General features: G+C 41.8%; 1 protein-coding gene across 4 annotated transcripts in view; it reads left to right on the forward strand.

The window, feature by feature from the left end:
- Nucleotides 1-21,168, forward strand: part of LOC110531165 (nuclear receptor coactivator 3) — a 126,054-nt gene that overhangs the window by 86,729 nt on the left and 18,157 nt on the right. For all 4 annotated transcript variants that reach the window (XM_036987940.1, XM_036987942.1, XM_036987943.1 and 1 more), the window contains 2 exons: nt 10,440-10,547; nt 11,490-11,650. In XM_036987940.1, coding sequence (XP_036843835.1) covers nt 10,459-10,547; nt 11,490-11,650 — 250 coding nt within the window. In that variant the 5' untranslated portion in view covers nt 10,440-10,458. The remainder of the gene's footprint in view (nt 1-10,439; nt 10,548-11,489; nt 11,651-21,168) is intronic.

Raw genomic sequence — 21,168 nt, forward strand, 5'->3', positions numbered from 1 at the left:
TGTAGAAAATAGTAGAAATAAAGAAAACCCCTTGAATGAATAGGTGTGTCCAAGCTTTTGACTGGTATTATATATAACATTTTATTGGTTGCAATAATTTTGTATAGTCCTTTAAATTGAAAAACTAGTTGGGTGTACCATGGAGTTGACGGACAAGTTCCTTTCCACTTGCCTCCTCAATTTTTGCTACAATCAGGTGGCTGTAATTTTGGATAGAGCAAACATTTCCATATATTTCTGTTAGCTGCATGTGTGACAACTCCACCAGTCCTATTTATGATATCATTTACAAAGATTATACTTTTTTTTTTTTTCTTCACAAAATATTTTTATATCAATAAGTATATTTGAGTTTAACCATCAGTTTTCTTATCATATTTGTTCTCTCTTTTCTGGTGGGTTAAACTGAAATTGCAACCAGCTTTCTGTTGCTTGTTTTAAAAATAGCAATATTTTAGAGATGATTTCATTTTTATATAACTGAAAGTGAAAGGTTGTAATCTGAATGAAGGGAAAAGGGCCATTCTTGAACACCTGGTGAGCCATTATTACTAATCTGCTAGAGAACCAGTTCAGATTTAAGTATAGTTTTTGTATGACTGAAGCCTTTAGTGAGAGGTCCAATGCTTTAATATTTCATTTCTGCTCTCTGAATTCATATTCATTATATAACTGGGTCGGTTTAATTTTGTTTGGCTTGTCGTTCCAAATAAAATAAAGTATTTTTTTGTTCACATAATTAAAAAAACAACAACAAGTCGTTTGGTGGAGGCAGGGCCATAAGTAAATAGGTCAACTGGGATATGACAAAATAATTAATCAGGGTGATTTTTCCACAAATAGACAGGTGTTGTCTATCCATGGTAGCAAAATCTTATCTGATTTGGCAAACTTTCAATAAAAATGTGTTGCAGTGAGATCCTTTCTTCCAGGATATGAATACCGAGTATGTCCACTTCACTCTCGGCCATTTTATTGTTGAACTACACAGGAATGTAAAAGTTGTATTTTTTAGAGATCCAATACGTGTATATGGTGCACTTATCATGATTTGGTTTTAATCCAGAGAGGATAGAAACATTTTCTAGATCCTTGATGAGGCTGTGCAGGGATCCAAAAATTGCGGATTTAAAATTTTAAAAAACGAATCATCAGCGTACAAGAACACGTTTGTTTTTAAACCTTGGATTTATAGCCCCTTGACACTATTGTTGGATCTGATTTTAATAGCTAACATTTCAATGGCCATAATACATATCGTGTTTTACTCCTGTTTCTGAGAAGTAGACGTTATTTACTATTTTACACCTAGGGTTACTGTACATAACTTTAACCCATTGTATAAGAGATCCTCCAAAATTAAAATAGTCCAGACATTTTTATATAAATTCAAGTTGTACTTTATCAAAGGCCTTTTCAAAGTCAGCTATGAATACCAGGCCTGGTTTCCCAGATTTTTCATAGTGTTTTATCTTTTCCAATACTTGTTTAAATTGTTTTTAAATTATTTTTTCCAATACTTGTTTAAATGATCTGGAATTGTGAATTAGTGAATTATAAGTGAAATAATCCGTCTGTAAACAATTGTTGGAAGAATTACTTGTGTTATGCACAAAGTAGATGTCCTAACCGACTTGCCAAAACTATAGTTTCTTAACAAGAAATTTATGGAGTGGATGAAAAGAGTTTTAATGATTCCATCCTAAGTGTATGTAAACTTCAGACTTCAACTGTGTATATATAATATTTATTATTATAATATATTTTTTCTTCACATTTTCAACCAGTACAATGATATTTTCCAATGGGGCTATACATTTGGGTGAGGTTTTTTTCTCGCCTGAGTAGCCTCGTTTCGCTGCCAAAAATAAAATGAAACCATCTAGTGTTCAGCGAAATAACAACAAATTGTCAAATATAGGTAGCCTAGTCAAATAATTAACATCCAATCACATTAACCGTTGCGCTCTCGCGGAAATTCCACTAACGTATGTAGCCAAACGTAGCTGCCGCACATGTTGGTATCTGTACTGATGGAGCAAAAGCCATGACAGGGAGACATAGTGGAGTGGATACTCGCATGCAAGCAGTTGCTCCCGACGCCACTTGGCTACACTGCAGCATCCACCGAGAGGCTCTTGCTGCCAAGGGAATGCCTGACAGCTGGAAAGACGTTTTGGACACTACATTGAAAATGGTTAACTTTGACAAAGCAAGGCCCCTGAATTCTCGTATATTTTCTGCACTATGCAAGGATATGGGCATGTAGCGCTTTTACAACATACGAAGTGCGCTGGTTATCAAGGGGCAAAGTATTTTTTTAATTGAGAGACCAGCTTAAAGTTTCCTTTACTGACTATAATTTTCACTTGTCTGACCTCTTGCATGATGACGAGTTTCTCACATGACTGGCCTATCTGGATAATTTTTTACAGGGTTACAGGGACCCCCTGCAAGTATATTCTATGTGCGGGACAAAATTGAGGCTACGATTAAGAAGTTGGAGCGCTTCTCTGTCTGCATTAACAGGACAACACACAGGTCTTTCCATCATTGTCTGATTTTTTTGTGTGCAAATGACCTCAAGCTTACGGACAATGTCAAATGTGATATAGTTAAGCACCTGAGTGAGTTAGGTGCGCAATTACGCAGGTACTTTTCCCGAAAATTACTCATATCTAAACAAGAGAGTCTCATTGAAATTGCAACATGTGGTTATGTGAAAATTTTATTTAATCAGAAGCCACTGCCAGATTTCTGGATTGGGCTGCGCTCAGAGTATGCTGCCTTGGCAAATCGCGCTAAGACACTGGTGCCCTTTGCAACAATGTATCTATGTGAGATTGGATTCTCAGCCCTCACTAGCATGAATACTAAATACAGGCACAAACTGTGTTTTGAAAATAATAATAAATAATTTTGTATCCAAGATGGCGTAGCAGTGCAGACGTTGTTTGTCTTTCTCCTGTGTAAATTTTGTATTTTTTGTCTTTTTTATGTATATATTTAAATATATTTTCAATCTCTTTTTCCATTTTTAAATTAAATATACCTTCCGGCAACCGACCTCACCCAATGTCATACGGATCTGCTATTTTTAGACCTTATAGCCAGAACCTCCATCAGAAGCTAGCCATCAGAAGCTAACCAGCTAATTAGATAATAGCTATTTAGTCATTGTTAGCCACTGCTAGCGGCCTTTACCTTTTGCACAGACACCAGCCGCTTTTAGACTGGATAATACTTGCCAGCCTGCCGGTATCGGACTGTTTTTCTCCACTACAACACCGGATTCCTGCTGTAAGCCCTGGACCATTACTCCTGATCATCCCAGCTAGCTGGCTGCCACCGAGTGGCCCAGCCCCGAAGCTAGCCTTGAGCCAGGCCCACCTCCCGGCCTGCTCAGTGGACCCTATGATCACTCGGCTACACAGCTGATGCCTCCCGGATTCTTCATTAACACGACTAGAATCCACTACACTACCGGATTCTTGCCGTAAGCTCTGGACCTTTGCATCGGATCATCACTGCTAGCTAACTGCTACCGAGTGGCTATAGTGGCTAACGCCCTTGTCCCGAAGCTAGCACCAGTTAGCCGCAAGCAAGGCTCATCTCCCGGCTAGCAAACAAAATTACTCCAGCTACACTACCTATTTTGCCAACTGGCCTGGAACCTTTGTCGACACGGAGCCCCGCCTTTCCATCACGACTGGTTTGCTGACGTAATTCCATCCATTGTGCCCTCAACCGGCCTTTTCCGGACGTCGGCGCAGGCGCTTCTACTAGCCCCGCCTGCTGACTTTTAAAAAAAAACTTTATGTCTCCCGCTTGCTAGCGTAGTAAAGACTACCTAGCGGCTTCCCTGTTTCATCTATTGCTGTTCACTGGACCCTATGATCACTTGGCTACTTGGCTGATGCCTGCTGGACTGTTCATTAGCTAACTCTCCCAATCAACACCTGTGATTGCTTTATGCCTCTCTTTATGTCTCTCTCTAATGTCAATATGCCTTGTATTCTGTTGTTTAGGATAGTTATCATTGTTTTAGTTCACTGCAGAGCCCCTAGTCCCACTCAACATGCCTCAGATACCTCTTTTGTCCCACCTCCAACACATGCGCTGACCTCACCCAGCATAACTAGTGCGTCCAGAGATGCAACCTCTCTTATCGTCACTCAATGCCTAGGTTTACCTCCACTGTACCCGTACCCTACCATACGCCTGTCTGTACATTATGCCCTGAATATATCCTACCATGCCCAGAGATCTGCTCCTTTTATTCTCTGTCCCAAACGCACTTGACGACCAGTTTTGATAGCCTTTCGCCGTACCCTCATCCTACTCCTCCTCTGTTCCTCGGGTGATGTGGAGGTTAACCCATGCCCTGCGTGTCCCCTGGTGCTCTCATTTGTTGACTTCTGTAACCGTAAAAGGGTGATGGTTTGTAGTGTGATTTTCTTTGCGGTTCCGCTGAGGTGCTCAAAACCGTATTATAATCTCCCACCATATTAATTGAGTCATGTAAGCTCAATACATTTTTTTATATTTTCATCGTTTGGATATAGATTAATAAGACAAATGTATTTATAGTCCAACAGCATATTTAAAAGGATCCACCTTCCTTGTGGATCTGTTTCAACAGTTTGCAAATTCGGATCAAAATGATTGTTAATTAATATATCATCACCCCTTTTGGGATTCTTTGCCCATGGGAGAAATATATTTCACCCCCACTCCCCGTCATTTTCCCATACAACTTTGTCTACAGGTGTAGAATGAGTTTCCTGTAAACAAAATATATATTATATTCCTTCTCTTTTAGCCAGGTAAAGACTGATTGTCTTTTCTTATCTGTAGTCAAGATTTAAGACTGCGATTTCTTATCTGCTAAGCCACTACAATTCTAACTAGCTATATTTATTTTACCACTTATCATAATGAGATGCAAGTTTTGATTATACTTAGCATAATAAATGTTTGTCAACTTACTATTAAGAAGTACCATGATAATTGAGCGTCCATATAGCCGTACCATATTTACACTGTTAAGCATACTGTGGCTGCAACTAAGTAAACCTCTACTTGTCCTCTTAATATTCCACCTGCTAAAACCTCCGGTGTGATTTAGAACGCTTATTTGGAACGTCCAGTTACGATTGACGCAACAGTCAACGTTTGAGCTGGAAACACAGAAACCTTATGTACAGACACAATCCTTCGGACTTTACGTCCTGAATGTGACCAGTTTGTTTACGTATGCAATGTTCAGACGTTCACAGAAGTGGCGACAGCATAACACAATCATCCAAACCTGGAAAATGTAGGCTACATTAGTCCTAGAGCTAACTGAGGAAAGATTTGATCTAAAACAAGCGGTCAAATTTAGCTGGGGGGGAATAGTTTGTGCTAGACTGGGCAAATGTCTGCATACTTTAATCTGGGGAGGTGTTTGGGCTTTCATCGAAGAGATAAGCTTGTCCGGTTCAGTAAATCCTCAAACATAAATTGTCCGCAACAGTGAAATGGGCTAGTTCATTGTGAATTCACGAGGAGGTGGAACACACCTCCATTCAAATTGTTGTTAGAAAAAAAACATTGTTAGAAAATAATTTCAAATTGACAGCGCAGGTTAACTCTCCTGTTGCGTAACAATCACATTTTGGAACAGTGAGTGCATTCTGACAGCATGCACTTAAAAAAACTCACTCTGGGGCCTTTTGAGATATTTGGAACTCACATGTGAAAAGGTTAAGAGATAGGGGCCCATCCTTTAAAAAGAGCACATGGTGTCACCTACAGTACAGAACCAGCTCCGCTGTCCCGTTCTGACCTTAGTTCCTTTGTTATGTCTTTGTTTTAGTATGGTCAGGGTGTGAGTTGGGTGGGTTGTCTATGTTAGTTTTTCTATGATTTGCTATTTCTGTGTTTGGCCTGGTATGGTTCTCAATCAGAGGCAGCTGTTCTCCTATTGTGTTTCGTGGGTGATTGTTTTCTGTTGTGTGTCTGCACCAGCCAGAACTGTTTTCGGTTGTTTCTCTTTGTTATTTTTGTTATTTCCGTGTTCATTTGAATAAATATGGACACATACCACGCTGCACCTTGGTCCTCTCCTTCTTCCACCATCGACGACCATTACATCTGCAGCAAACATCATTTCTAATGTTTTGACCTCGGTTGTACTGCATCATTATTAAAAAACATTGTTGAAAAATATCTATACATATTAAAATCTTGCATATCTTAATTTCTTCCCACAATTGACGATTAATATGCATAATAATATAAGCACTTCTACGAAGGATCGTTACCTATAACAAGGACTGGCAGTAGGAATTCATAGATTTTGTCAACAGATGTGGGATGCATACACTCGACTCACCCCACCCCTCTCAAACAAACAGCTCTGCCCCTTACTCCCCTTCCACCTATAGATCGACCTACAGATTTAATTAACCAATATCTAGTCCTAGCTAATGGAGCTCCGATAAACCCCTTCCCCCAACACCCACATACGCTGGTCCTCTGTTGTGACCCATCTTCCCAAGCACCTCTGTGTGTCAGGCCTTTTGATTATTCTGTGAAGGCAGGGCCACAATAATAACTCCCTTCCCATGGGTTACTGCAGCCAGTGTTTTCAGCACTGCCACCCCCTGGGTGGGGTATTCCACCAGAATTCCAACCGGCTAGGTACGAGGTCGTCAAGGTTCTCATTAGATGCTTTGAGAACATCCTTGTATATTATGCTCACCCATCCGGGGCTTTGGCTTTTGGACCTACCCTCAAATTATTGACTGGACGATACGGCTTTAGTGGGTCTCTGACCACCTTCATCTTTCTGTCATGGCTGCGTAGGCTAGTTGCAAGTAGGCCTATGAAACAAAACTTCTCCTTAGTGGGTGGGTCGCTCAGGTTGGTGTCTAGGATGTAGGGTTGGCACCATGTCATCATGATAGGACAAAAATAAACCAACTATATATTTTTATTTGAAAATGTACATTCCATATCTGCGCAAAAGCAACCATTTTCCTTTCTCATTCCCTTAACTCATCACACTTCTAATCACAAAAAACACACAGGCACCCCATCTTCCTACACACCCGCACTCCCCTCGCATATACACCCTTGCATACTCACATACTGTGCCTTTTATGTCCTCTGTCGCGTTTTTATTTCTACCTTGTTGATTCCTGCCAAATTTCGGGCCTTGGGTACTTTTGTGTTTCAGTTCCTTGTATTTGGGGATTTATTATTTAATGTCCTATCCTCATGTCCTATTCATGTTCTATGTATGAATACTATACATAAAAACATGTAATACAAATTATTTTGTTGTGTTTAGATTTTTTGGGGGGGGGCAAATGGAAGTGAGCAGAATATTAATTGAAAAAAGAAAAAACAGAGTTTAACCTTGGACTCTCATGTGGGAGACCTCAAGGCCCACATGCCAGTAACTACAGTAGGAGCATGTGGAATGGATGAACGACAGACAGGGGAAATATGGAGGGAGGCTCACTCGGAGAGAGAGGTGGACGACAACTTCATCAACGTTTACTTACATTCATTGTAGCTCTCTGGAGTCGTGGCCTGTTTCTCCCAAAATCGTCCTCCCCTTCCCATCCCACCCTCTCTTCCCCCCTGTACCATACCCAGTAACCACCACAGCCCCCCTGCTTCCCAGTGTGCCACCAGGCCCCAGTGTCTTTGGTGTGTAATTGACTTTACTCCCTGCACTCCTCTGGAAGAGCGGGTGGATGGGTGTCTCACGCCACACTGGAGGTGACCCATTTCCCTGGGGCATTCAGCAGCCCTCCTAATCAGTCATCCTCTGGGGCCGCCTCATTCACTGTAATTAGAACGCTGGAGCCATCTCTCTCTCCCCCTTTTCCCTCTCTTTCTCACTCTCGGTCTCTTTCTCTCTCTCTTTGAGAACTCTATCAATAGGCAGGCAGGCATGCAGGCAGGCATGATCAGGATTGATGGAAGAGGGCTTCAGTTAAACCCTTCCTTTAGCTCTAGTTCTAAGCGCCTCCTCTGAGCTCTCCACTGCCTCTCTTTAATCCCTCCCCCTTTCCTCTCCACCTCCCAGACAGACAGACAGATAGGAAAGCAGGTAGGACAAGGGAAGGGTTGACGGGGATGGATAGATTGAAGGAAACACGTATGGGAGGGAGGGAGGGAGGGAGGGAGGGAGGGAGGGAGGGAGGGAGGGAGGGAGGGAGGGAGGGAGGGAGGGAGGGAGGGAGGGAGGGAGGGAGGGAGGGAGGGAGGGAGGGAGGGAGGGAGGGTGGGACTGAGTGAGCGTGTTCTAAACAAAGCTGCTTGTGAATTCCTCAGAGTGAAACCTTTTTTTTTTGCCACATAATCACGTGTTTCCCTACATACAGAGCTACAGTATGACGCTTCCCAATTAAGGTCAATGTTGTTGTCTGGAGTGGAAACCAATATAGTACTGAGGGAGGAGGAGCATCACACCACCTTCCAACGTCATGGAGCTCCATTGGCTGCTTTTCCATTTGATTGATTTCACATTTAGACATGTTCATTTAGGTCAGAGATGGGCAACTGGCTGGTTGGGTGGTTGTGGCCCGCAAGGTGCGATTTTGAAATTTGATTGTGCATCATCAGTTTTTCTCTTATATCAGTCGCTGATAGTCACTCAATTAGCCCATGTCAGCTAAAGTCTTTTAGATTGGTAAGTTAGTTTAGCGGCCCGCTATCTAAACTTGTAGTAGTCTTAATCGTGGAAATACCGACCGGGGGCCCCCATTGATTTTGTTAGTCACTCTCACTCAGATATCATATTTAAAACTGGAGAAAATGTCTCTCCGCCCTATGACAAAATGTGTAGAATTGCAGGAAATGAACAACGACAACAATATGTCTCTCCGCTGTCAAGAGGGGGGTTGCTCAAATGTTTTGCTGGCAAGGTGGGCGGTTATGGATGTGGGTACGCAGACCCGCAAGCCACTGCGGCCCCTAATTATGAGTTGAGCCATTTTTTTATGTGGCCTCCACCCCCATCAAAGTTGTCCATCCCTGATTTAAGTGATGATGTCAGACCAGCGGGCATGATCGAATGAATAGGCAGGGTAGAACGTCTGTTCACAAGCCATTTTAGTGGGCTATCTTTTAGAACGTTACAGTGCACTATTTGGCACAGCTGGGATGACGAGGCAATAAACGCACTCTTTTCTTTTCTTTTTGTCATGCCAATCGAATGTCCTTGAAAATATTGAAATCCAACTGATTGATAAAGATTACTCCTAAGAAATATTACAAACAATATCTGCAAAACAAACGGATAGAATTATAGAATGGCAACACTGTTCCTTTCCGTCTGGTGGCTTGCTTTTCTATTCAGTAGAGGCTTCATGCATGTCGGTCAGAGGGTAACCATGTAATCAATGGAATAAAAATGATGCACTTGCTGGGAAGGTTAAGAAGGGCACTGGAGTGTGGTTCTCCTCCTGATCGTGCACTGCATCCCTCCTTTTCTTCTCTCTCTCTCTCCTCCATATCCCTTCCACGCCTTCTCTCACTCTCTTCCCTCCTCTCCCTCTTGCTCCCTCCCCTTCACTACACTTTTCCATCTCCCCTCTCTGCTTCCCTCTCTCCTCTCCTCTGTTTCCACTGCTTGGGACTCCCTAAAAACACACCGCTCCGACCACAAGTGACTTTTTGTAGCCTTAACCTAATACTCCTGACCTGCTGTATCGAAGCGGTGTGTTTGTAGGGGATCGCCACTGATCTCACTCTCTATCCTCTTGCTCTCATCCTTTCTCTCTCTCTCACCTCATTCACTTCCCCTCCTTTTGCATTCTCTCCCTCTGCCCCCTCTTCCTCTCTCTCTCTCTCTCTCTTTCCCTCCCTCCTACCTTTCTCCAGCGTCACTGGTAAATAAATGGACCAATCAGCGTGGACTTCATGCTGCCAGCTTCTCCTTTCCTCACTTCTCTTCCTCAACCCTCCCCGCCCCTCTCCACCTTAGACAGCCTACATTCCTGTAGACCGAGTGAGATGCATTGTAGGAGACAGACTGCAGTCTAACAGGGTTAGTCGTGCAGCGTGTCTTACTGTCGGAGACACTGCTAATCCTTGTGTGTCTGCGTGTGTGCGCGAGGTCATACACACACTCTACCCCGAGAGGAGGAGGCAGACGATGCAATATAGATTTTTCATATTGTGCCAATAGCGTGATTTGCATAAGAGTACCCTGGAGGTTGGATATTTAGCATAAAGCTTCTCCTACACGTCTGTGTGTGTGTCTCCCTCTGAGTTTGAGTATTATCCACAGCCATAAGGTTAGATGTGTTTATATATGGAGGTTTCCACACCTTCTAATTTCTTCCCCACCCAGTTACATTAACAACATCTTATTGACCATCCCTCCCATTATCTGACCTGTGGCTAAGCGTGTGTGTTTGTCCTGTCCCTGTCAGGTGCTGATATGTGTACACGATGAGTGGACTGGGGGACAACTCCATGGAGCCTTTGAGCTCAGAAAACCGAAAACGCAAGCTCTCCACCTGCGACACGCCCAGTCTGGGGTGAGTAGGGGGCTGGCGTGAGGCCATGCGATGGGGGTATTTGGGGATTTTCTTTTTTTTTTTTTATGTAAAAAAAACAACATACAAGTGCAAATCTATTTTGACAAGTCAGATACATTTTTGTTCATACATTTTATGAATCAACTTCCAAATTTACATTAAAACAGGGTGTATAGTCTTTTTAATGTAGCCTACTGTAAGTCAACCCTGACTTCTGAATCTGGAGATCTCTAGTAGTTGTAATCATTCACATTAAAGGTATCTAGTCTACACTAAAGTTTGATCCAGTTTACAACCGGTTTCACAATGTTTGACCATTTTGATTATTGGCTGGGATATTGAGTTAAGCTCAACATTGACCTGTTGGAAATCTGTTTATTTTTAAATAGTCTGAAAACGCATCCTCAAAGTCAAGACAGGTATAGTGTGTGTGTGTGTGTGTGTGTGCGTGTGTGTGTGTGTGTGTGTGTGTGTGTGTGTGTGTGTGTGTGTGTGTGTGTGTGTGTGTGTGTGTGTGTGTGTGTGTGTGTGTGTGTGTGTGTGTGTGTGTGTGTGTGTGTGTGTGTGTGTGTGTGTGTGTGTGTGTGTGTGTGTGTGTGTGTGTGTGTGTGTGTGTGAGGATTAATGCATACAATCATACCTGAACTAGAGAATGGTGGTTACGCGGAATGAGCCACATGCCCCAGAATGCTATATTGTAAATAACACAATGACTGCTCAGATTCGCTAACCATGGACATGTAACAACAGGTTATTTGGAAATAGGCCAACTTTCTTGAAACGTTTTGCAATGGAAAACAAAAACAAGTATTTCTCATTGGACAGTTTCAGGTAGCCCCTCCCTGTTTCAGTCCATTTTCTTGTGTTTGAATACAACCCTGATAAAACAATGGTAAATAATGTTGGTGAATGCCGGTAGTAAAACAGTGTCACCCCCTGTAGGTGTGAGCGAAGGCGGCGGGAGCAGGAGAGTAAATACATTGAGGAGCTGGCCGAACTGATCTCTGCCAATCTCAGTGACATCGACAGCTTCAACGTCAAGCCAGACAAGTGTGCTATCCTCAAGGAGACGGTGCGCCAGATCAGACAGATCAAGGAGCAGGGTGAGTAGACACACACACACACACACACACACACACACACACACACACACACACACACACACACACTGCAGTGGTGGCTAACCCATTAGTAATATCTATCACTTTCAAATCAAATCCCATTTTATTTGTCACATGCGTGTACACCTTACAGTGAAATGCTTACTTATACAAGCCCTTAACCAACAATGCAGTTTTAAGAAAAATAAGTGATAAGTAAAAAAAAACAAATCATTAAAGAGCAGCAGTAAAATAACAGTAGCGAGGCTATATACAGGGGGTACCGCTACAGAGTCAATGTGCGGGGGCACAGGTTAGCCGAGGTAATTGAGGTAATATTTTTTTAATTTTGTCATTTTATTTGATCCCCATTAGCTAATGCCATAACGCTAGCTAATCTTCCTGGGGTCCAACACCAATTAACAAGAAATTACAAACAACCACTATCAAGACTTCACAAACATTCAACAAGTAGACTACAGATAATTAAAATACCTGACAGGAAACACATTTAACATTCAGTTGATACTTTCTATTTCCTGTCCAGGTATATGGTCTATCACATTAGATGTTCTTTCTATTTCCTGTCCAGTCATATGGTCTATCGCATTAAATGTTCTTTCTATTTCCTGTCCAGGTATATGGTCTATCACATTAGATGTTATTTATATTTCCTGTCCAGGTATATGGTCTATCACATTAGATGTTCTTTTAATTTAATTTAAAAAATTTCTTGAAGGTGGATTTACTTTTTGCCTGAGAAATATGGATTGGTAAAGAGTTCCATTCAGCTATAGCTCTATATAAACTGTAGATTTAAGGCGATTTGTCCTTGGCTTAAGGTGTTTTAGCTGCCCTGAATTTGCCTGTCAAGTTTGGTGGTTATGTGTGTTGCTAATATGTACTAATTGGACTGAAAAATACTTGTATTTTAATTTTAAATATAACATTCCTAAAGAAAATCAGAAGATTAGATAGTAATTTGCTTTTAACGTGAAGACATGAGAGATTCTGATGCATTTTAATATATTCATTCGGTTAGAACAATGAAGAGCTAATCTGGCAACCCTGTTTTGAGCCATTTGGAGATTTTTCAGATCTTTCTTTGCTGCAGATTACCATATAACCAGACACTACTCTAAGTGTGATAGAACCAGGGATTGACCATATAACCGGACAGTACTCTAAGTGTGATAGGACCAGGGATTGACCATATAACCAGAGAGTACTCTTAAGTGTGATAGGACCAGGGATTGACCATATAACTGGGCAGTACTCTAAGTGTGATAGGACCAGGGATTGACCATATAACCAGACAGTACTCTAAGTGTGATAGGACCAGGGATTGAATCACCTGATTCAGAGTGCTAGATGTTACATACTCTGAACATTTTCTTGTAACAGCAATTCCCTTACCCATCTAAATAACAATATTGTCTTTGTATTTTGACCATGATAAAGCTGCGTCCAATATGACGCCAAGTAGTTTTTTTTTTCACTTGCTCTATATGTATTCTATTCATCGACAAATTCAATTGGGGGTCATCAGCAAGCATATACCTTGAACCAAATACAATACATTTAGTTTTAGAAATGTTCAACACCAATTTGTTCATATCAACCCACTCAGACACCATTCTTAGTTCACTGCTCAGGACATCTGTTAGCTCATTACATTCTGATGCTGCACTATACATTGTTGAGTCATCAGCATACATGGCCTCTCTTGCTTTGTTCATTACTGAAGGTAAATCATTAGTAAAGATAGAGTAGAGCAGTGGGCCTAGGCAGCTTCCTTGAGGAACACCACAATGTATATATTTACTACACTTTTTGTCTTCTCCTGGATAGATAGCCTTCCATCTAGGATAGAGCTGTATCCATACAACCATAACATTTGATTTTTCCTAGTAACAGTTCATGACCAATTACATCAAAAGCAGCACTGAAATCCAGCAACACTGCACCAACTAACCTCCTAGCATCCATACTCTTAAACAATCATCTGTCATTTGTGCTAAGGCTGTACTCGTAGAATGCCCTTCTTTGTATGCATGTTGGAAACCCGTTATCATACCATTACATGAGAAATAATCCTTGATTTGTACAGATACAATTTTTTCCAATAATTTACTTAACACTGGCAGCAAGCTTATAGGACGACTATTAGGACCAGTGAATGCATATTTTTTTATCCTTAGGTAGTGGAAAAACATTTGACTCTTTCCAGACTTCTGGGCACACCCCATACATCAAGCACTTATAAAAAATATGAGAGATTGTTGTAGATATTTGGTTAGCGGTAACGAAGTATTTTGGTGTCCGGATTATCTGTACCAGGTGACTTGTCATCCGAAAGAGACAGCAGCATCCTTTCTATCTCTTCCCTTTCTACTTGATGAAATTTGGACCTGCATTGCCTCTCCTTCATGATACAATATTTTATAAGGGTATATGACATGGAGCCATCAATTGGAATCAAAGCATTCCTCAACAAGTCCACTTTGCCTGTAAAATATTCATTAAAGTAGTTTGCGATGTCATGTGGTTTTGTAATAAATATACCCTCTGATTCAACAAAAGAGGCGGACATGTTTGAATTCCTACCCATAATAACGTTCTCCACAGCTTTTTCCCATCACCCTTTACTTCCTCAATTTTGTGCTGATCGAATCCCTTCTTCTTTCCTTTGTTTTAGATTGGTCACAAGATTTCTTAATTTACAATAACTTTGGTTATCAAACAAAGTACCAGATTTATCTGCTACTTTTTGGGCATCATAACGTTGAATCATTACATTTCTCAACTCATCATCAATCCATGGGGCACCATTTAACCTCACAGTGCATTTTCTTAAAGGGGCGTGCTTATCAGCTATACTCAGAAATGATTTCATAAACAAACTTAGTGACATTTCAGGATCATCCTTACTACACACTTATAACCATTGCACATTCTTAATCTCATCCACAAATGAGTCCTGATTGAACCCTCTGTACTTGTAGGTATAGTTAAAGTCACTATGCATAGGTAGTAAACAGAGAGTAGCAGCAGCGTGAAAGGGGGGGGGGGGGGGGGGACAATGCAAATAGTCTGGGTAGCCATTTGATTAGGTGTTCTGGAGTCTTATGGCTTGGGGGTAGAAGCTGTTAACCTTTCTGGCGCAGACGTTCCGCTAGCGACCCACCTCGACAACATCCGGTGAAATTGCAGAGCGCCAAATTCAAAATACAGAAATAGTCATGATAAACATTCATAAAAGTACAAGTGTTGTACATCGGCTTAAAGATGAACTTCTTGTAAATCCAGCCGCTTTGTCAGATTTCAAAAAGGCTTTACGGCAAAAGCATACCATGCAATTATCTGAGGACAGCGTCTCGCTTACAAAAGCATACAAACATTTTCCAACCAAGTAGGGGAGTCACGAAAGTCATAAATAGAGATAAAATTAATCACTTACCTTTGAAGATCTTCATCTGGTTGCAGTCACAAGAGTCCCAGCTACACAATAAATGTTTGTTTTGTTCGATTAAGTCCCTCTTTATATCCCAAAAACTCAGTTTTGTTGGCGCTCAAAGGTGGTCAAAACATGCAGACGAATACATCCTAATAGTACCGGTAAAGTTCGTCGAAACATGTCAAACGATGTTTATAATTAAACCTCAGGTTGTCAATTGTCTAAATAACCGATAATATTTCAACCGGACAATAGTGTATTTAATAGAAATGAAAAACAACGAAGGGCGCGCACTCAGTCATGCGCGCAAACCAGCACTGCATGATTTTACAGTCCACTGACAGAAAGGTCCCATTCTTCTTCATTTTTCAGACAACAAGCCTGAAACAATGTCTAAAGACTGTTGACATCTGGTGGAAGCCATAGGAAATGCAACCTGGGTCCTAACCCATTAGATACTTTATAGGCATTCAATTGAAAATACCACATCAACAAAACAAAAAACTTCCTGGATGGATTTTCCTCAGGTTTTCGCCTGCCATATCAGTTCTGTTATACTCACAGACCTTATTTTAACAGTTTTGGAAACTTTAGAGTGTTTTCTATCCAAATCTACCAAGATGTATATGCATATCCTAGCTTCTGGGACTGAGTAACAGGCAGTTTACTTTGGGCACACTTCTCATCCAGATGTCGAATACTGCCCCCAAGCCATAAGAAGATTTATGGCCTTTTGGACCTAGATTTGGCACTTCAGCACCGCTTGCTGCGCGGTAGCAGAGAGAACAGTCTATGACTAGGGAGGGCCTTCCTCTGACACCGCCTGGTATAGAGGTCCTGGATGGCATTAAGCTTGGCCCCGGTGACTACCCTTTGTAGTGCCTTGCGGTCGGAGGCCGGGCAGTTGCTATACCAGGCAGCGATGCAACCATGCTCTCGATGGTGCAGCTGTAGAACTTTTTGAGGATCTGAGGATCCATGCCAAATCTTTTCAGTCTCCTGAGGGGGAATAGGCTTTGTCGTCCCCTCTTCACAACTGTCTTGGTGTGTTTGGACTTTCACTGACTACACAGTACCACTGCTAGACATGGCTATCTCAGAAACAGTACTGTGGCTATGTCAGAAATGGCACCTATTCCCTATGTAGTGTACTGCTTTTGGTCAGCGCATGTGGACTGGACTAATACTAAAACCATTACCACTACTTCTATCATGTCATCCGAAATCTGTGGCTCCCAATGTTGTTAGTGCATGTAAAGCCTTTGGAGTGTTGTTGGCCTTGATGGTAGCCTTGCAGATGTGAACAGATGTGAGCACTGGAGTAGCACTGGAAAGCCAGCTGGTCTATGAGGGAGGCAGTAAGAACTGATAGTGTAGAGCAAGTCTGTAAGAGGGCTGGAGCCCTGGCTGTGTCTCTCCCCCAGAGCAGCTGGGCCTGAGGAGAGGAGAGGAGAGGAGAGGAGAGGAGAGGAGAGGAGAGGAGAGGAGAGGAGAGGAGAAGCTCAATTGCATACTCCTCGCCTCCTTCTCAAAACCCATTGGATGAGAAAGCCAGAGGTCCCTTCCCTCTGACCTTCTCCTCCAATGGGTTTCGAGAAGGAGGCGAGGAGAGAGGACGTGAGGAGTATGCAATTGAGTCTCCCTAGAGAGCTGTACAGATCTCACACGTGTCTCTCTCCCAGGGCCCAGGTGCACTGAGCCACAGAGCATCCATCACTCATATATCTCCCACTTTATTTCACAGCCTTTGCTGTTGGTATTTGTTTGGGGGAACTTTGGCATGGCATTATGTGCATGTCATTGGCTGTGTCTGTCTCTCTGTGTATGACAGAAACTGTGGTTGTGTAACTGTTACAGGTAATTAAAGTGAACTGCTCAGTCTCTGTTATTGTCTGACAATAATTCTCTATTGTACTGCATAATAGGCCGTCCTTGTAAATAAGAATTTCTTAATTGACTTTCCTAGTTAAATAAAGGTTCAAAATTAAGTTGTATACCTCCACTACACTACTTTGATACGCATCAGTAAGGAAGTATACGCAATGCCCACTGAAAAACAAGTGTTTATACCTGCGTATACCCTCCACTACACCACTGGCTCTTTGTGTTTTACAAAAAGTGCACTCTACATGAGTGACCTAGTATTACGGTTGCTGTCCTTTCAGAATCACCAACCTGTCACACACTTGAAGACCTATAGGTTCACCATTGTACTAACCTGTCACACACTGAAGACCTATAGGTTCACCACTATACTAACCTGTCACACACTGAAGACCTATAGGTTCACCACTCTACTAACCTGTCACACTGAAGACCTATAGGTTCACCACTGTACTAACCTGTCACACACTGAAGGTCTATAGGTTCACCACTGTACTAACCTGTCTCACTGAAGACCTATAGGTTCACCACTCTACTAACCTGTCACACACTGAAGACATATAGGTTCACCACTGTACTAACCTGTCACAAACTGAAGGTCTATAGGTTCACCACTGTACTAACCTGTCTCACTGAAGACCTATAGGTTCACCGCTGTACTAACCTGTCTCACACTGAAGACCTATAGGTTCACCACTCTACTAACCTGTCACACTGAAGACCTATATGTTCACCACTCTACTAACCTGTCTCACTGAAGACCTATAGGTTCACCACTGTACTAACCTGTCACACACTGAAGACCTATAGGTTCACCACTGTACTAACCTGTCACATACTGAAGACCTATAGGTTCACCACTCTACTAACCTGTCACATACTGAAGACCTAAAGGTTCACCACTCTACTAACCTGTCTCACTGAAGACCTATAGGTTCACCGCTGTACTAACCTGTCTCACACTGAAGACCTATAGGTTCACCACTGTACTAACCTGTCACACACTGAAGACCTATAGGTTCACCACTGTACTAACCTGTCACATACTGAAGACCTATAGGTTCACCACTCTACTAACCTGTCTCACTGAAGACCTATAGGTTCACCACTGCAGAAACATGTCTATAATAGATATAAAGGCTGTTAAGATATTCATGTTTCAGGAAAGGAGTGTATACAGCGCATTCGGAAAGTATTCAGATCCCTTGACTTCTTCCACACTTTCTTACGTTACAGCCTTATTCTAAAATTGATTAAATCGTTTTTCCCTCATCAATCTACACACAATACCCCATAATGACAAAGCAAAAACAGGTTTTTTGAAGTGTTTGCAAATGTATAAAAAAATCTAAAACTGAAATATCACTTTCACATAAGTATTCAGACCCTTTACTCAGTACTTTGTTGAAGCACCTTTGGCAGCGATTACAGCCTTGAGTCTTCTTGGGTATGACGCTACAATCTTGGCACACCTGTATTTAGGGAGTTTCTCCTTTTATTCGATACAGATCCTCTCAAGCTCTGTCAGGTTGGATGGGAAGCGTTGCTGCACAGCTATTTTTAGGTCTCTCCAGAGATGTTCGACTGGGTTCAAGTCCGGGCTCTGGCTGGGCCACTCAAGGACATTCGGAGACTTCGCCCATGTCTGAGGTCCTGAGCGCTCTGGGACAGGTTTTCATCAAGGATCTCTCTGTACTTTGCTCCGTTCATCTTTGCCTCGATCCTGACTTGTCTCCCAGTCCATGCCGCTGAAAAACATCCCCACAGCATGATGCTGCCACCACCATGCTTCACCGTAGGGATGGTGCCAGGTTTCTTCCAGACGTGACTCATGGCATTCAGACAAAAGAGTTCAATCTTAGTTTCATCAGACCAGAGAATCTTGTTTGTCATGGTCTGAGTCCTTTGGTGCCTTTTTCAAACTCCAAGCAAACTGTCATGTCCTTTTAATGAGGAGTGGCTTCCATCTGGCCCTTCTACCATAAAGGCCTGATTGGTAAAATGCTGCAGAGGTGGTTGTCCTTTTTGGAAGGTTCTCCATCTCCATAGAGGAACTCTGGAGCTGACCATCGGGTTCTTGGTTACCTCACTGACCAAGGCCCTTCTCCCCCGATTGCTCAGACTGGTGGCCAGCTCTAGGAAGAGTCTTGGTGGTTCAAAACTTTCTCCATTTAACTTCTTTTGGATAGGGGGCAGCATTTTCACTTTTGGATGAATAGCGTGCCGAGAGTAAACTGCCTCCTACTCAGTCCCAGATGCTAATATATGCATATTATTATTAGTATTGGATAGAAAACACTCTGAAGTTTCTAAAACTGTTTGAATGATGTCTGTGAGTATAACATAACTCATATGGCAGGCAAAAACCTGAGAAAAAATCCAAACAGGAATTGGGAAATCTGAGGTTTGTAGTTTTTGAACTCAGCCCCTATCGAATTCACAGTGGGATATGGGTTATGTTGCACTTCCTAAGGCTTCCACTAGATGTCAACCGTCTTTAGAACGTTGTTTCAGGCTTCTCCTGTGAAGGGGGGCCGGATGGGAGCTGTTTGACTAAGGGGTCTGCCTGCAGCCTCGTACTCAGTCACGTGCATTTCACATGAGAGGTATCTCTCGTTCCATTGCTTTTCTACAGACAATGTAATTCTCCGGTTGTAACATTATTGAACATTTATGATAAAAACATCATAAAGATTGATTCTATACTTAGTTTGACAAGTTTCTTCGACCTGTAATATAACTTTTTGAACTTTTTGGATTTGTTTACCAAACGCCCTAACAAAAGAAGCTATTTGGACATAAATGGACATAAATGATGGACATTATTGAACAAAACAAACATTTATTGTGGAACTGCGATTCCTGGGAGTGCATTCTGATGAAGATCATCAAAGGTAAGTTAATATTTATAATGCTATTTATGACTAATGTTGACTGCGCAACATGGCAGATATTTATTTTGGCTGGTTTGGGTTCTGAGCGCCGTACTCAGATTATGCTTTTTCCGTAAAGTTTTTTTGAAATCTGACACAGCGGTTGCATTAAGGAGAAGTGTATCTAAAGTTCCATGCATAACACTTGAATTTTCATCAACATTTATAATGAGTATTTCTGTGAATTCATGTGGCTCTCTGCAATATCACTGCATGTTTTGGAACTACTGAACATAAAACGCCAATGTAAAATAAGATTTTTGGATATAAATATGAACTTTATCAAAAAATCTGATGAAGATCATCAAAGGTTAGTGAATTAGTTCATTTTATCTCTATTTGTGCTTTTTGTGACTCCTCTTTTTGGCTGGAAAAATGGCTGGGTTTTTCTGTGACTTGGTGGTGACCTAACATAATCGTTTGTGGAGCTTTCGCTGTAAAGCATTTTTGAAATCAGACACTGTGGCTGGATTAACGAGAATTGTATCTTTAAAATGGTGCCTAATACTTGTATGTTTGAGAAATGTGATTTATGAGATTTCTGTTGATTTGTATTTGGCGCCCTGCAATTTCATTGGCTGTTGGCAAGGGGTTCCGCTAGTGGAACGGGGTTAGCGGAACCCCAGTCCTAGACAGGTTAAGAATGATGGAGGCCACTGTGTTCTTGGGACCTTCAATGCTGCAGACAGTTTTTGATACCCTTCCACGGATCTAGGCCTCGACCCAACCCAGTCTCGGAGCTCTACGGACAATTCCTTTGACCTCGTGGCTTGGTTTTTGTTCTGACATGCACTTTCGACTGTAGGACGTTATATAGACAGGTGTGTGCCTTTCCAAATCATGTCCAATCAATTGAATTTGCCACAGGTGGACTCTAATCAAGTTGTAGGAAATCTCAAGGATGATCAATGGAAACAGGATACACCTGAGCTCTGAATACTTACTTAAACAAGGTATTTCAGATTTGTTTGTGCAAAAATGAATAAAAATGTGTTTTTGCTTTGTCGTTATGGGTTATTGTGTATAGATTGATGATGAAAATGTGTTATTTAATCAATTTTAGAATAAAGCTGTAACTTAACAAAATGTGGAAAAAGGGAATGGATCTGAATACTCCCCGAATGCGCTGTATATTTGGCCTGGCGAAGTGGTTTTCTGCGATGATTGAATGGAAGCTGATAATTATGTTTTTTACTCGGCTGGTCTCAAGTCAATACCGAGTACCGAGACACTCATGTGTGAGACTG

Source organism: Oncorhynchus mykiss, chromosome 9 (genome assembly GCF_013265735.2).
Source record: "Oncorhynchus mykiss isolate Arlee chromosome 9, USDA_OmykA_1.1, whole genome shotgun sequence".
Lineage (NCBI taxonomy): Eukaryota > Metazoa > Chordata > Actinopteri > Salmoniformes > Salmonidae > Oncorhynchus > Oncorhynchus mykiss.